We start from the raw sequence: 15,000 nt of genomic DNA, 5'->3' as shown, positions 1-15,000 counted from the left end.
GCATATGACTGATCTCTGTAATCAGTGGGATATGACAGCAATGACAGCGTGAGTTTCAAAGCTAGGTCATAAAAAACATTGTGACTTCCTTGTTCACTCTTTTATCACTCACTGTAGGGAAGCCAGCTGATATGTTGTGTGGACCCTCAAGAGGCCCTATGGAAAGGCCCATATGACAGGTAACAAACGCCTCCTGTCCACAACTAGCAGTACCTTGCCAGGCATGTGGATGAGCCCCTTGGAATGGGATCCTTCAGCTCCAGCCAAGAGGTCCAATGACTAGATCCCCACAGCTGACAGCTCGACTTGAACCTTGGGAGAGACTCTGAGCCAGAGCCACCCACCTAAGCTACTCAGCAGTATGGGAGCTACTCAGTAACCATGGGAGATAAGAATATTGATTGCTTTAAGCTATTAAGCTTGGGGGTAAATTGTTATGCAGCAATGGATAATTAATACAACATCCCCAAATACACAAAGTAACAAAGGTCCAAAACACAAAGTAATGTGGACTGTGTAAGGAAACCGGGGAGGTAATCAGGTCCAGAGGAGGAATAAAAGAACAGATTAAGTGAAGCGAGCAGATGAGAGGGAGTGGGAATTACAACAGGTTATCAGGTTGTGTGTGACTAGGAGAGACAACGGGGAACTCATGATTTCTGAGACCACTTTATGGAAGGTCAGGACATGGCTGGGCATGGCAGGCAGAGAGAGGCCCACAGCAGGCTGCATCAGGGCAGCCTTTCATGGCTTGGGCTTCCTCCTTGAGTACTATTCCCCTTGGGATAGAACAGGACTGGGGCTGTGCCCTGAACCCTCTGGCACTGGGTGGGATGCTGACAAGACCACCAGGCCCTAAGCATTTACTATGTGTTAAGTGCTTTAAATAACATGAAAACTTAAACAAATGTGGCATTCATACCATGGAACATTATTCAGCCATCAGAAGGAATGAACTACTAGTATATCCCATAATGTGAATGAGCCTGGAAAACGTTATGCTAAGTGCAGGAAGGCAAAGACAAAGGGTCATATACTGTATGATTCCATTTATATGAAATGTCCAGAATAGGCAAATCCACAGAGACAGAAAATAGACTGATGGTTGTCAGGAGCCCAGGAAAAGAGTGAATAGGAAGTGACTGCTAACAGGTACACGTTTCTTTTGGAGGTAATGAAAACGTTCTAAAATTAGATAATGGTGACGCACATTCTCGTGAACATACAAAAACCCCATTAAATTGTACACTTTAAAGTAGTGAATTTTATGGCATGTAAATTTTATCTCAATAAAAAAATAATATGAAGACGGAAGCACATGTAATAGCATTGACCGTGTGCCCAGCACTGTTCTAAATGCTTTCTGTGTGTAATTTGTTTAACTTTCACAACCAATGGACGTAGGAGGTAAGAACTATTATTATCATCTTCCATTTACAGGTGAGAAAACTGAAGCCCAGAGAGGTTAAGTGATTTGCCCAGGTCACACAGCTAAAGCAAGTACTAGAGCCAAGAACTGAACCCAGGCAGTCTATCTCCTGAAGCTACAGGCTTAACCATTACGTTATACCACCTTTCACTTATAAATGATCTCAGGTGAATCTTAAACAAATCAGTGAGGTGGGTTTTAGTATCTCTATCTACAGTACCTCTATTTCACCTCAGAGAAGTTAAGTAACGCGCTCACACCAGTAGGAGGAGGGGAGGCAGGATTCAAATTCAGGTCTTGCTGACTTCAAAGCACACAACTCTATGTCACCTTCAGCTCTTGCTAGCAGCTGCCTTCAGCACTAGGGGATGAACTAAAACGGACCTTCCGAGGATCCGCACCTCAGCAGCTGGCTGACACAGGGAGTTTCTTCTCTTAGGGATCATGGGATTGCAACACCTGGTATTTTTCCTGTGTACATGTTATGATGTCTATATTGCTTTCTGATTTTCCAATTATCTTTTCACCAAATAAACAATTATATTAGCAATCAGAAGTTGAAAATTCGTTTGCTCAGTATCCTCACATAGACTTAGTTTTAACTAGGATAAATGCAAGTTACCTTTTTTTTTTTATAAATTTATTTATTTATTTTTATTTTTGGCTGTGTTGGGTCTTCGTTGCTGTGTGTGGGCTTTCTCTAGTTATGGCGAGCGGGGGCTACCCTTCATTGCATTGCGGTGCAGTGCATGGGCTTCTCATTGCGGTGGCTTCTCTTGTTGCAGAGCACGGGCTCTAGGTACGTGGGCTTCAGTAGTTATGGCACGCAGGCTCAGTAGTTGTGGCACACAGGCTTAGTTGCTCCACGGCATGTGGGATCTTCCTGGACCAGGGCTCGAACCCGTGTCCCCTGCATTGGCAGACGGATTCTTAACCACTGCGCCACCAGGGAAGTCCCTGCAAGTTACCTTTTATATTGAAATAAATATTGACTCCTATGTTTTTAATTCATTTCAGTTAAAAATTTGGCCATACAGAAAAATTTGGGAGTTTTCAAATAGATACCTCTTTTTTATTTTTGGATTATGGAAAATTTCTATATAAAAATAGAATGGTATAATAAGCACTCACGTACCCATCACCTAGCTTCAACAATTATCACCTATAGATTTCTTATTACATAGTTCTCCAATTTATTAGTAGTTCAGCTATGATTACATTATCCTTTAGTACTGGTTAAATCACTTTTTAAAAGGCAAAATGTTAACAGGTATTAATAGGTGGTTATAAATTTATAGATAATTTACATTTTCATTTTAATTCTCAGCATCTTCCAAACTTTCCAGGGTGAATATGTAGTACTTTTGTAATGAGAAAAAATGTTATTTTAAAATGATTGAAAAATGTATTTCTTTGAGTGTTTTTTTAAATATCTATTTATTTTGGCTGCACTGGGTCTTAGTTGCGGCATGCGAACTCTTAGTTGAGGCATGCATGCAGGATCTAGCTCCCCGACCAGGGATCGAACCCGGGCCCCCTGCATTGGGAGTGCAGAGTCTTACCCACTGGACCACCAGGGAAGTTCCAGGAGTATTTTTTCAAATGCGTAATCCCAGAGTATTTCTTGCTCTTTCTTAGAACAGTCAAAAGTGGGGGATCCTTTCCCCATGAGCCCATAACTCACTGCGAGGGAGTGGGATAAAATTTGGTTTTTAAAACATTCTTTTTGATGGTAAGGTAGAATCTTTGTGAAACTAGTGAACAAAAGAAAAAAAAAACCTAATAGCACTCAAGAGAGCTAATGAATAGAGTTGCTGTGGTTCTACAGCAGAAATGTTGAGGATTCTTCTTTTCATGAGACTTTTCCTTAAGGAAAATCCACCCGAACAAGAAATGCCAAAACTTCTTACAGTCTTTCATATTCCCTTAGCAAGTCATGGCCCTGGTGATTGACAGGTGGTTTCCAAGGACCGGCAGTCAGTATCACTGTGCATCAGGGCTAAATTGGAGCAACGGGGACTCCAGAACATCACTCCAAGCTCAGATGGGGACCACCTTAAAAAACAACCCCCCCAAAAAAACACAGATTTAGCAAGATGCAATTCACATATCATAAAATTCAGCTGTTTTAAGTATACAATTCAATGTTTTTCAGTAAATTTACATAGGCATACAACCATCATCACAACCTGGGTCATTTTTACAATTCTTCAGAAACTGCTGTTCTATTGCAACTGCAATAAAGTTACAAATTCCAACTTTGTCTCTTACCCACGCAACCAGCTTTTGTGTGTCTATGTTATTACATGTTTCATAACACATTAGATTCTTAGAGCTATAGCTGGGAATAATAGCTTCTTCTCAAGAACACTCAATGCCATATTCTGCCCTTCATAATTACAGCTATAGTTCAAACAGCTTCTACAGGGATTTAGAGGTTTAAAGCAATATCACAAACTGCTGGAAATCGGAGATCATTTCAATGGATTTAGCAAGATCAACAGGTTGTTTACAGCATAATAAGCAACAATGACCTTAGACCTTGGCGAGAGGGGTCCCTGCCCTGGGCTCTGTGCCCTGACTGCACCCTGCGCCAGGTGTGAAGAGGCAATGGAGCTGAGGGGTTCCTGCAGCCCTCCACACCGCACTATGGTGCCTAGGACTCGGAATTCCCTGCCCATACCACCCCAGCCTGTTTCCATACCTGAGCCCGTCTCTTCCCAGCGTGTGTCCTCCCTTTAGGGCTATTGGGGGTGACTGCTCACAGGAGAGCGGGTGACTACCCTGGCACTTGGGGGCTGGGTGGCCACGCACATGCAGAGCCCATCAGGGTGCAGGATGGAGAGGAGAAGAGAAGAGAAGAGATGGGCTGAGAAGAGAAGTGCGTGGGCTGAGTGAACACTGAGGGTAGCTCCCTCCACACTGCCACCTCCCCCAACAGAATTCCAAGAAGTCTGAGAATTCTAAATTGGAACGTGACCCTCTTCGTGATGGTGTATTTGTCAAGGCAAGAGGATAAAACATTTTAACAGTTTGCTAGGCTGATTTTAAATTTTTCAGTATTTAGACATACGGTATGTGGACCTCTCTTTGTATGGTTTCATTTATATGAAATATCCAGAATAGGCAAATCCATACAGAGAGAAGATGGGTTAGTGGTTCCCAGAGGGTGGGGGATGGAGGGGAAACTATGCATGTGCCTGTGGTATGTGTCTTTATCCATGTTTGTATGTATACAAAAGTGTATCTATCAGGCAATGAAGATATGCAGTCACTCATTTACTCTCCAAGTGATTGGGGGTGAGGGTGAGGGGCGGGGAAAGGAGCTAGAGTGCAAGGAGGATGAAAAAGAATCTAAGAAGTCATACCTGCCTTCTATGAGCTTATGGTACACCTGAGTCTCTACAGGGCTAGTTATTCAGGGGGTATGTAATGTAATTCGACTATAACACAACTATCTATACACTTGGGAGAATTACTTCACTTCTCCAGATGTTAGTTCCTTAGTCTGTTAATTCTGAGGGTTGGACTAGATGTCCTTTAAAGGTCCCTTCCAGCTCTAATATTCCATGATTCGGTGATTTTAGACTACCCTTGCATCTGTGTTAACTGGGTTCAGGATTAAGATAGATAAACTAAGTCGTCCACCCAGCACATATTATAGTTCCTTACTGTGTGTGGGTGTTGGCCACAAGCCAAAGCAACAAGGCCAGGGAAGAATGGTGGGATTGAGAAGTTGTAAAACATGTCATGAGCCAATTGTATAAGAGGCTCAAATCACTTGGCTTATTGCACTCAAGACACTCAAATTAGTCACACCCAATAGTAAAGAAAAGAAAGGGTTTAAGGAACCACTCTGAAGAGAGACAGGGGAAGGGAGGCATCCTCAACGCAAATGGCAGGCACGGGTTCTAGATGTAGGCAGCGGCAACCAGTGTGGCGCTGGCTTTTCTCAGCAATCACCTTCTACTCCGGCAGCTTCTGACACGGACAGTCTCCAGTGAGCATAGCGCATGCAGTCTGTCGAGACCCTTCTCCAGCAACCGCACTCAGACCCTGTCTTTTGTGAGGTACAATCCCTAGGGTGCAACAGTTACAACCCCAGCAGCAAGGAGCCTTACCTGTGGACAAAAAAATGTTGCCTGCCATTTCAGTAAACAAAAAATGCTGTCTGCCATCAAGCCAACAGTCACTGCAGCTGCCCTGAGAGTGCATCCTGAGGGGAATTCAAGGTGGAGAAAAAGAGGATACTGGCCCTAGATAGTTAAGATGCATATCAAAGGAATAATTTCAATGAGCCCAGACACTTGCACCTTCCCATACATAGAAAAGCATTAAAACCTTTTACTTGAGATGTCTGTTTTTTGTAATTAGCAGTAATCTTTTGAAGTTTGACTACATTTTTTTTCTTTCCCCAGCAAAAACTCCTACATATCCTGGCTCCTCACTTACCTCTTTGGAACAGTTCTTCAGAGCGATCTGAGAAGCTAATTCCCGGGCTATAGTCCTTAGTAAGGTTCCCCAAATAAAATATAACTGTCAACTTTAGGTTGTGCATTTTTTAAAGTCAACATAGAGGTGTGGACCCCGAAAAATTAGGATCACTAAGACAAAGAGCATTGTTCACCACCCATTTCCACAAGAGTTCAGTTGTAACCCACCGCAGTTGCTGACTGACAGTAGGATTTTTAGGGGAATTTAAGGCGAAAACAGAATGAGGCATCTGTGCTTTGGACGCACACAAATACGCAGGTCCCACAGATAGTTAGATGTATATCTCAGGAAGAATTTTAATGACCCTAGATTCTTGCATGTTCCCATACATAGAGAAGCTGAAAAGATTAACTGGAGACATCTGTTCTTTATGATTAGTAGTAATCTTACCAAGATATATGCTTGACTTCAGGTATTCCCTGGCCAAAAACCATGTATAAACTGGCTTCTCCCCTACCTCTACCGAGTAGTTGCCACAGTTTACTGAGTGGCTGTCTCCCGGGCTTTAGTCCTCAGAAAGATCCCAAATAAAACTTAAACGCACAACTCATGCTATGCATCTTTCTTTAAGTCTTTCCACACACCTTTAAAAACAATTACTGGACCCTGGTGGTCCAGCCGTTAGAACTCCAGGCTTTCACTGACGAGGGCCCGAATTTGATCCCTGGTTGGGTAACTAAGATCCCACAAGCCCTTTGACACAGCCAACTCCCCCAACCCAAAAAAAAAAAAATCAATTTACTTATTTGACTTCACACTCCAGTTATCTTAATTTACATATTCCAAATCTTACATCAGATCTTTAGAAACAATCAAGATGGGTGCCACACTGGCCACTGTGACTCCATCTTGGGTTTCCCTATTTCTAACAAATCAGAGGTTCTATTCTAAATTCTATGAGCAGGAATCACAATATAACGTCACATCACATGGGTAGCTTTATCTATGGAAATAAGAAACCGTATTCTGGTGAACTCCCGCCTCCAAACATCGGCTTCCTCGGTTTGGCAGACATTTTTTTCTAAGCTTTCCGGCACGGCACAGGAGACGGCGATCACGTGCCAGTCAGCGCCCCGTGTTGCTCAGGAGCCCAACGCCGTCCAAATCGGAAGTGGTCCTTGAAAATTACTTTCCCGGGAAACTTGTATTTGAAAAACAATGCCATTCTAATTCGCTTTTTCCTAAAGTAAACTCACAGAGATAGAGTCAAACTCTCGCTCTCAGCACAGAGAACAACGCTCGCCTCCGGAGAAACTTTCACTCCTGCAGCAGTGAAAGCCTAAGGGAACCAAGACGTGGAGGGCACCGGTTCTCCGGCGAGCGCTATTCGGGCACGGACCAGTCCCCCGGCGGGGTTGCCGTGGAGACCGAGCGAGCTTTGTGGATGCCGAGGCGCGCTGAGGCCGGGCCTTCTGCTGTTTGTCTGCAGAGGGGATTCATAGGACTGACGCCAAGATGGTTAGTGGCTTTGAACAGTGAGGGAGAACTTTGAGTAGGTCCTGGGACTGGAGATTAGAGGTTCCAGACATACTTCTGGGTTAAGTCGAGGATTGTCAGCAGAGGATGATGTCTGTGCCCTCCCCGTGTTCCCACGGGGGACAGGGATGCAGTTGTAAATACATGGTTGCTTCCTTCCCTCCTGCTTCTCCATTTCCCCGCTCCTGAGCTGCGCGTGGGATGGAAAGCGGACCAAGGGAAGGCTGAGATGACAGCAGCTGCGCGAAAGCATCTCTTACCTCACTCTAACTGGGGGAGATAAAGAACAAGGGAGTAGCAGTTTCATTAGCTCAAACACAGGGTGATGGCCCTTTTAGTAAAATAACAGGTTACAGAAAGAATTTGAATACGCTTACCTGGGGTTCGTTGTTAAGGATTTGACTTATAAATCCTGGAGCCGTCACTCTCAGTTTAATATTGACCATCGGAATGGGATCATACAGCTATCTTTCTTGTTTCTTTCACAGATGCTTTCAAGGGCCAAACCTGCTGTAGGCAGGGACCTACCGCATACTGACAAAAGAAAGAAGAAAGGTAGGAAGATTCCAAAACTAGAGGAGCTACTTTCACAAAGAGATTTCACTGGAGCTATTACCCTGTTGGAGGTAATGTCCAAAGAAGGTTGCTTCTTAGGAGGTGAATAACCAGAATATAGAGGAATGCATGGGTGAATGCTGGTTGCTATGCTGTTGGAACAGGTGGGTGCATTCTGGGACTTTCTGTAAATCTTGTCAGGCACAGATTCCAGATTCCAAGTTAACTATAAACCTGATTAAAGGTGAACTAAAACGATAGACTTATTTCTCGAGGGGCACTTTTAATTATATCTAGTCCCACTGATGATGAATCCAGCCTAAAAATGTAGGGGGACATTTAATATAGTGTCAGTTCACATATTGTTCATTCCACCCCCAGGCCAATTTATGGTTTGTTCCTATTGTATGTTATAACATTCTGATCAAATTTAAATAATTCTACCATGTTTCATGCTTATTGTCTAAAAATACTGTATCTTCAGAAGATATTTCAAATCTCTGTGGCAGTAGTTCTCGACTTTTACTATGCATCAGAATTAGGATACTTATTAAAATGTACATTCCTGGACTCCTGCCCTAGGGATTCTGATTCTTTACAGAATCAGCTTACAGTGGTTCCCAGGAACCTGTATTTTGGACAAGTAGCCTAAGTGCTTCTGATGTAGATGTTCCAAAGATGCTGCACTTTGGGAAACGGCTTTCTGGGAAGCATATGTTATAGAAGAATGAAGGGGTACACCAAAGAATGAAGAGATGAAGAGTTTTGACAGCAAGCCTGGTTGTGTTGTTCCATAATCATTTCTCTAAAGCACTACAACATCCATATTACTCTATCAGCAATAAGTGTTTTAATTAGCTTTATATATCTTTCTCAGTCTTTCACGTATAGTCCTGTGTCTCTTGCTAGTGCTCTGGTATTGAGCACATTGCTTAACTTTTCTGGCATCAGCTTTCTCATCTTTAAAGTGGGGTAGTTGACTTGGAAGGACCATCTAGCTCTGTAAATCAGTGGACTGAGTGGTAGATACATGTGTAATTTATGTCAGTCTCTTTTTCTCTTCTCTCTTTTCTTTAAGGCAGTGACCACACTTTCCTTATTGTGTAATCCCATGCTGCCTGTAAGTTGTCAGGGAGGTTCTGCGCTACGCTTTCATTCTTAGGTAGCCAAAGTGCCTTGATGGATGGGAGTGGGAACTGCCGCGGTTTAGGATGAGGAAGTCTCGTGAGCTCTCCTGTGGCTCTAGGGAATTCCTGGGCAAATTCAGGGAGACCTCAAATAAGAATTTCTTCAGACTTAAGGCACTGTACTCAAATTCACAGTATTTGGTGAGAGGAGAATTTCTAATATTATGGAGTTAGCTACAGGAGTAAGTTCTTATTCAGACAAGAAAGTATCAACAGATGTCTTCATCTTGTAATGGTCGAGGCGCCTGAGGTTTTGTAACAATGATCTGTTTTTTTTAAATTTTTTTTTAAATTTTTTTTTTAAACATCTTTATTGGAGTATAATTGCTTTACAATGGTGTGTTAGTTTCTGCTTTATAACAAAGTGAATCAGTTATACATATACATATGTTCCCATATCTCTTCCCTCTTGCATCTCCCTCCCTCCCACCCTCCCTATCCCACCCCTCTAGGTGGTCACAAAGCACCGAGCTGATCTCCCTGTGCTATGTTTTTTTAATTTTTAATTTAATTTTATTTTTTAATTAATTTTTATTGGAGTATAGTTGCTTTACAGTGTTGTGTTAGTTTCTGCTGTATAGCAAAGTGAATCAGTTATACGTATATATATATCCACTCTTTTTTAGATTTCCTTCCTATTTAGGTCACCACAGATTAATGATGATCTGTTTAATTTTTACTTTTTTACCCATGTTTTTGACTTACCACCATATAGAGTGAAAAAAAAAAAAATCTCACCTTGCCATGGTTTTTCAGACTCCTCCTTCAAGGTCTCATTCCTTTCCTCCAAAACAGGACTTTTCTTTCACTGGCTGATGAATTCATGAATATTTTTTCACAATGGACATAAATGATTAGGTGGTCTTCTAAACATCTTTAATTCTTGCAGGCCCTGGTAAGCCTGTTCAAATTCTTGCGGGCGCTGGTAAGCCTGTTCAAGGGTAATAGAATGATTTAATGGCTTGTCCTCAGTGAAGGGTTATAACCTATGAATAAATATACGTGTGTGCTGACGGGACAGGTTTGAAGGGTGAAGATGAATGCGGGGTAGAGCATGGAGGGGTGAAAACATGGGCTTTGGAGTCCACGGGCTACGGTGGTCCCTGCCACCACACCTACTGGCTGTGTGTGGCCTTGAGTCCATCACTTAATTTCACTGACTTTCAGTTATTTGGCATTAAATATTTCACATAATTCTTATGTTCCTTATATATCACCCAGAATTGTTATGAGGATAACTCTTAAATACTTTCTGGAGTAGGGTGTCAGTAAACACAGAAAAACAGTTGTGAAATATTTGAGGTAAAGGTACTTGTGCTGAGTTCTGTAGGTATCAGTTTAATTAAACTGAGATTATCTTCTATAATTTGTGATTTCCTATTGTTCATTAATAACTTAACATAGCAGTGTTTTTCCTATTGTTCATTAATAACTTAACATAGCAGTGTTTAACAGGGAGTGTACTATTCAAAGTATTCATGATTTTTTTTTTTCATGAAATTTTAACGTAAAGTTCAAACGTCATGTTGGGGAACAAGAAGAGGACACTAATTTGTGGATTGGATATTGTGCTTTTCATCTGGGTGACTACAAGAGAGCTTTGGAGGTTAGTTTAAAGAAACTTTTTTTTTTATAACAGAAGGGTTTTGAAAAGTTATTAAGCTTTGTATTATAATAATACACGCTCATGGTAAAATTCAAACAATATAGAAGGGAAGAAAGGAAAAAGGAAAAAAAGTCACCCTGTATGCTTTCCTCAATCCTATTTCCTTGTTAAAAGAAGTAACCATTGGCTCTTTTTTGATGTGTTGCCTTAGAAATCTTCTATATATGTTCAAGCGTATTTATCTATGTCTGTTTACTTTTTCCTTTTAAATATATACTAATGAGATTGTTCAATATGTTAATATTAGTCTTTCATAAGGAAGTCTTCAGGAGAAGAAAAATAAGCCCTTTTGATAAAAAATTTCACGATTCTTTTCTCAAAAAGAAGTTCATTGTTATTTTGTGTGGTTAATTTTAGACATAGGAAAGATTATATTATCTTTATATTTTTTAAGTATAGCTCTGAAAGTTTTTTTTCTTGGTCATTGTTAACCCTGCAATGTAGTTAACAATCTATGGAATTATGGATCTAGATAAAATTGTAGATGCCTTATGTCAAATAATTTTTAATTCATAAATGAAATTATGGGCTTCCCTGGTGGCGCAGTGGTTGGGAGTCTGCCTGCTGGTGCAGGGGACACGGGTTCGAGCCCTGGTCTGGAAGGATCCCACGTTCCGCGGAGCAACTGGGCCCGTGAGCCGCAATTGCTGAGCCTGCGCGGCTGGAGCCTGTGCTCCGCAACAAGAGAGGCCACGATGGTGAGAGGCCCGCGCACCGCGATGAAGAGTGGCCGCCGCTTGCCGCAACTAGAGAAAGCCCTCACACATAAACGAAGACCCAACACAGCCAAAAATAAATAAATTAATTAGTTTAATAAATAAATAAATACATTTTAAAAAAATAAAAATAAAAATAAATGAAATTGTTTGGAAATTTCCCACATATTCTTACTCTCAAAGTGTAATCTAAGGATATTAAAAGAAGCACTACTAAAATGAAAAGTATCCAAGATCAGGTAATGAGGAAGTGATATGAACAAAAGCAACAAAATCAGTGAAGGAAAAGTTAAGATGTGAAAAGGGCAGAATAGGAGCTGGTAGTATATGTGAAAGATATAGGAGAAAAGAGAGTAGCCCAAACAGAGTAAGAAAGAAAAAAAGCATCTGGGGAAGACTGATAAATAGTAAAAGAGTTTATGGAGGGACTTCCCTGGTGGCACAGTTGTTAAGAGTCTGCCTGCCAATGCAGGGGTCATGGGTTCGATCCCTGGTCCGGGAAGATCCCACATGCCGCGGAGCAGCTAAGCCCGTGTGCCACAACTACTGAGCCTGCGCTCTAGAGCCCGTGTGCCACAACTACTGAAGCCTGTGCGCCTAGAGCCCGTGCTCCGCAACAAGAGAAGCCATCACAATGAGAAGCCTGCACACTGCAACGAAGAGTAGCCCCCGCTCACCGCAACTAAAGAAAGCCTGCGCGCAGCAACGAAGGCCCAATGCAGCCAAAAATAAAATGAAATAAAATAAAATTTTATTTTTATTTTAAAAATAAAATGAATCTCAGAAACTGTCCTTAACAGGGGAAAAAAACAGAAGAACACACCAAATTTTAAAAGTGTAAAGCCAAATAAACAAAGCCAGAGAACAAATAGAATGAAATGAAATTTGTAGAGTATTAAGGTTATCAGATTTTAAGTTAACTGAACCTATGCATTTTTAATAAGGCATCTTTTTTATGTCTTTTTAAGTTAGCAAAAAGAAAATAGTTGCTTTTCATTTCTGCAGTTTGTTAGCCCATATCAATATTAAAAGGGGAAAAAGAAAACAAGTGTCAGGTTATGTGGACAACAGCCCTGCATGGGTAGGACTGAGCCTTAGCTTCAGTATTTAATATTACAGGTATAGAATATGTAAGGAGCATATAGAAGTCCCTAAATGTGAAGTTGTCCAATCACAGTAAGAACTCCTATTCCATTATACATAAAGGAATGGCCCATTGATTACTGCTGAAAGGGATCACTGCTTAATGTATGTTTCAGGAATATGAAAATGCAACAAAAGAGGAAAATTGCAATCCTGAAGTCTGGGTGAACCTAGCCTGTACCTACTTTTTTCTTGGAATGTATAAACAAGCTGAAGCAGCTGGATTTAAAGGTAAATGGGCCCTTTTAATATCTGGTATTCATCACTAATAGTAAGAGTCATTTTGAAGATTTTAAAACCTATTTAATTCCTTTTTCTATTGAGGAAAAATCAAGTGACATTAGAAAGCTAAAAAAAAAAAAAAAGCTTTACTCTTCAAAGAATGTTGGATCTTAGCAACTTTATGTTTAAAAAGAGAGTTAATCTGTGTGCTGCTTACCCTCCCACCTCCTCAGAAGCTAAAGCCAAAAAGTAGAAGGATGAGAGAAGAAAAAGGGCAAGGTGCCTTTCTTAGGCTCCACTGTGGTAGGAAGTTCATGCTGTTGGTAGGAGTTGGGTATAGTTGTTCAAGCTGTTAGGAATGTGCATTTTATAGCTTCTTTTCCTGCTTCTGAATGAGAAGCCAAGTAATTCCAACTTGAAGAATCCAGATTTCTTCCCTTTTGCTTTACTTACCAGGACAGTCATCTTAGGAGAACTGGACTCAAATTTGCAAATAGAGTAGGGCAAAAGGGAACTATGGGAGGAAAGATTAAGAATAATTAGAGTATGAATCAAATTAAATTCAAAGAAAAGTAGAGAAAGTGGGCAAAAGAATGTTTGTTAGGAAATATGTTAGGGAAGAATGTATTTCAGGGTAGAAATCTTAGAGAATTAACTGATATATACATATTTAGGTAGAATTCCAGTTCAGAGTCATGGAATTCTAATTTTCCTAATTTAGTTATAAAGGCCTTTGAGTTATTTATCTCATGTTTCTAGACTTTATCTGTGCCTAGAACAGTTAGACACATGTAAGGTGATCAAGGTAGCTATCTCTCTTTCCACATATATTTTTCTTTTTTATACATTGAAGTATGACTTTTTGCTGTAAAGAGATATAAGATTGAGTGTCTAGAATTAGGAAAATTCTCCAAGAGCACAAAGGGGATCTGGAACTTAAGAGGTGTTCACCTTTTTGCTTGGCTCCCTGTTTTAGATGGTAGATTATCGTGCCAGAAGATCTACGAAATGGAGACTGGGCTAGTATTTAGGAAAATATGGCACTGTAATTATGAAAAGGGGATTTCAGAAGGAATCGACAAAGAACTCTGGAAGACCAGCTGAATGAGAGTGGATTCCTACATGTATTGAGATGACCATAACCATTTGCTTCCAGTGTTTGGTTCAGTGTGTGAACTACACAGGGTGGGCTGCTACTGGACCTGTGAGGAGTGCCGTGCTATGCTTTACCACCATAGAGTAAGGAAGAAGAAGTGTGGGCCAGAGCAGGACCTTAGAGCATTTTCCTTCTGGTTCTTGGCGATGTTGCTGCTACTGCAGTAGGACTAGACTAAAATAACACGTTAATATATTATAGCAGAGACATAGCAGGATCCAATAGGTAAGGATTTGGGAAGATTTATCTGTCTCATGTCACTCCTGCAAGGGACTAAGTGCCATAGACAATTGAGTTCTCTAATAAGTATCTTGGATTGTTTTCACAGCTCCAAAAAGCCGACTTCAAAACCGCCTGCTCTTCCACTTGGCTCACAAGGTATTTACGTTCCTGTTTCACACTTTTTGTTTTAATGTTTTAAGATTAAAAAAATTTTTTTAAGTATATCTTTTTTTTAATTGGCGTATAATTGACTTCACACTTTTTGATTTTTAAATATCTTTCTCTTTCTTTCTTCTTGTTACCAACAAGGGTGAAAGAGAATTAAGTAGAAAGTCTCGTTAATGGTATTTCTAGAACAAGTAGAATACAGGTGTTAATTTTATAGGACTTTCTCCCCCATTAATGTTTTTTTTACTCTGTTTATTCAGAAATGTTAGGTTTTAGTTCTTCTTAAGCAGTAGTCATTTAAGATTAGTTTGTTTCCACCATCTTATTGTCTCTTAGGAAACAGACTCAAAGACACCTTGTCCTGACTCCTGAAAATAAATACATACCTTTCAGAATTGCCTTATAGCAGTAATTTTGATCATGTCATAAAATGATTTTAAAAATCATTTTTCATATTATAAAATTACACATTCTATTAAGCAAAATATAAATATGCAATAAAAGGATATAACATCTACCATATTTAAAGCTAACTGCATTTCAACCTTTTGGCGTATCTCCTTTTG

At 40.5% G+C, this 15,000-nt stretch overlaps 1 protein-coding gene and 1 long non-coding RNA gene across 6 annotated transcripts in view; one reads left to right on the top strand and one right to left on the bottom strand.

Annotated features, from left to right (window-relative positions):
• Positions 1–1,067: 1,067 nt before the first annotated feature.
• Positions 1,068–6,986, bottom strand: LOC130708645 (uncharacterized). Of its 3 annotated transcripts, none has more exons than XR_009008932.1 (4): positions 5,393–6,986; positions 4,134–4,298; positions 2,398–3,484; positions 1,068–2,051 (listed from the first exon to the last, which is right to left on the bottom strand). It is a non-coding gene; the product is annotated as an uncharacterized LOC130708645 (long non-coding RNA). The 3 variants fall into 3 exon arrangements; XR_009008934.1 differs by having other exon boundaries at positions 4,134–4,227; XR_009008933.1 differs by lacking the exon at positions 4,134–4,298.
• A 270-nt stretch (positions 6,987–7,256) lies between these two features.
• IFT56 (intraflagellar transport 56) overlaps positions 7,257–15,000 on the top strand; it is a 38,511-nt gene continuing 30,767 nt past the window's right edge. The window contains exons 1-5 of one of the 3 annotated variants that reach the window (XM_007177076.2): positions 7,257–7,381; positions 7,888–8,025; positions 10,655–10,747; positions 12,783–12,897; positions 14,373–14,422. In XM_007177076.2, coding sequence (XP_007177138.1) covers positions 7,379–7,381; positions 7,888–8,025; positions 10,655–10,747; positions 12,783–12,897; positions 14,373–14,422 — 399 coding nt within the window. In that variant the 5' untranslated portion in view covers positions 7,257–7,378. Of the gene's footprint in view, positions 7,382–7,887; positions 8,119–10,654; positions 10,748–12,782; positions 12,898–14,372; positions 14,423–15,000 lie in introns of those variants that run through there. The other 2 variants (XM_057550478.1, XM_057550477.1) reach the window with 2 other exon arrangements.

Source organism: Balaenoptera acutorostrata, chromosome 7 (assembly GCF_949987535.1).
Source record: "Balaenoptera acutorostrata chromosome 7, mBalAcu1.1, whole genome shotgun sequence".
In the NCBI taxonomy this organism is placed as follows: Eukaryota; Metazoa; Chordata; class Mammalia; order Artiodactyla; family Balaenopteridae; genus Balaenoptera; species Balaenoptera acutorostrata.
The sequence above is the reverse complement of the archived record's forward strand: the minus strand, read 5'-3'. Positions and strand labels throughout refer to the sequence as shown.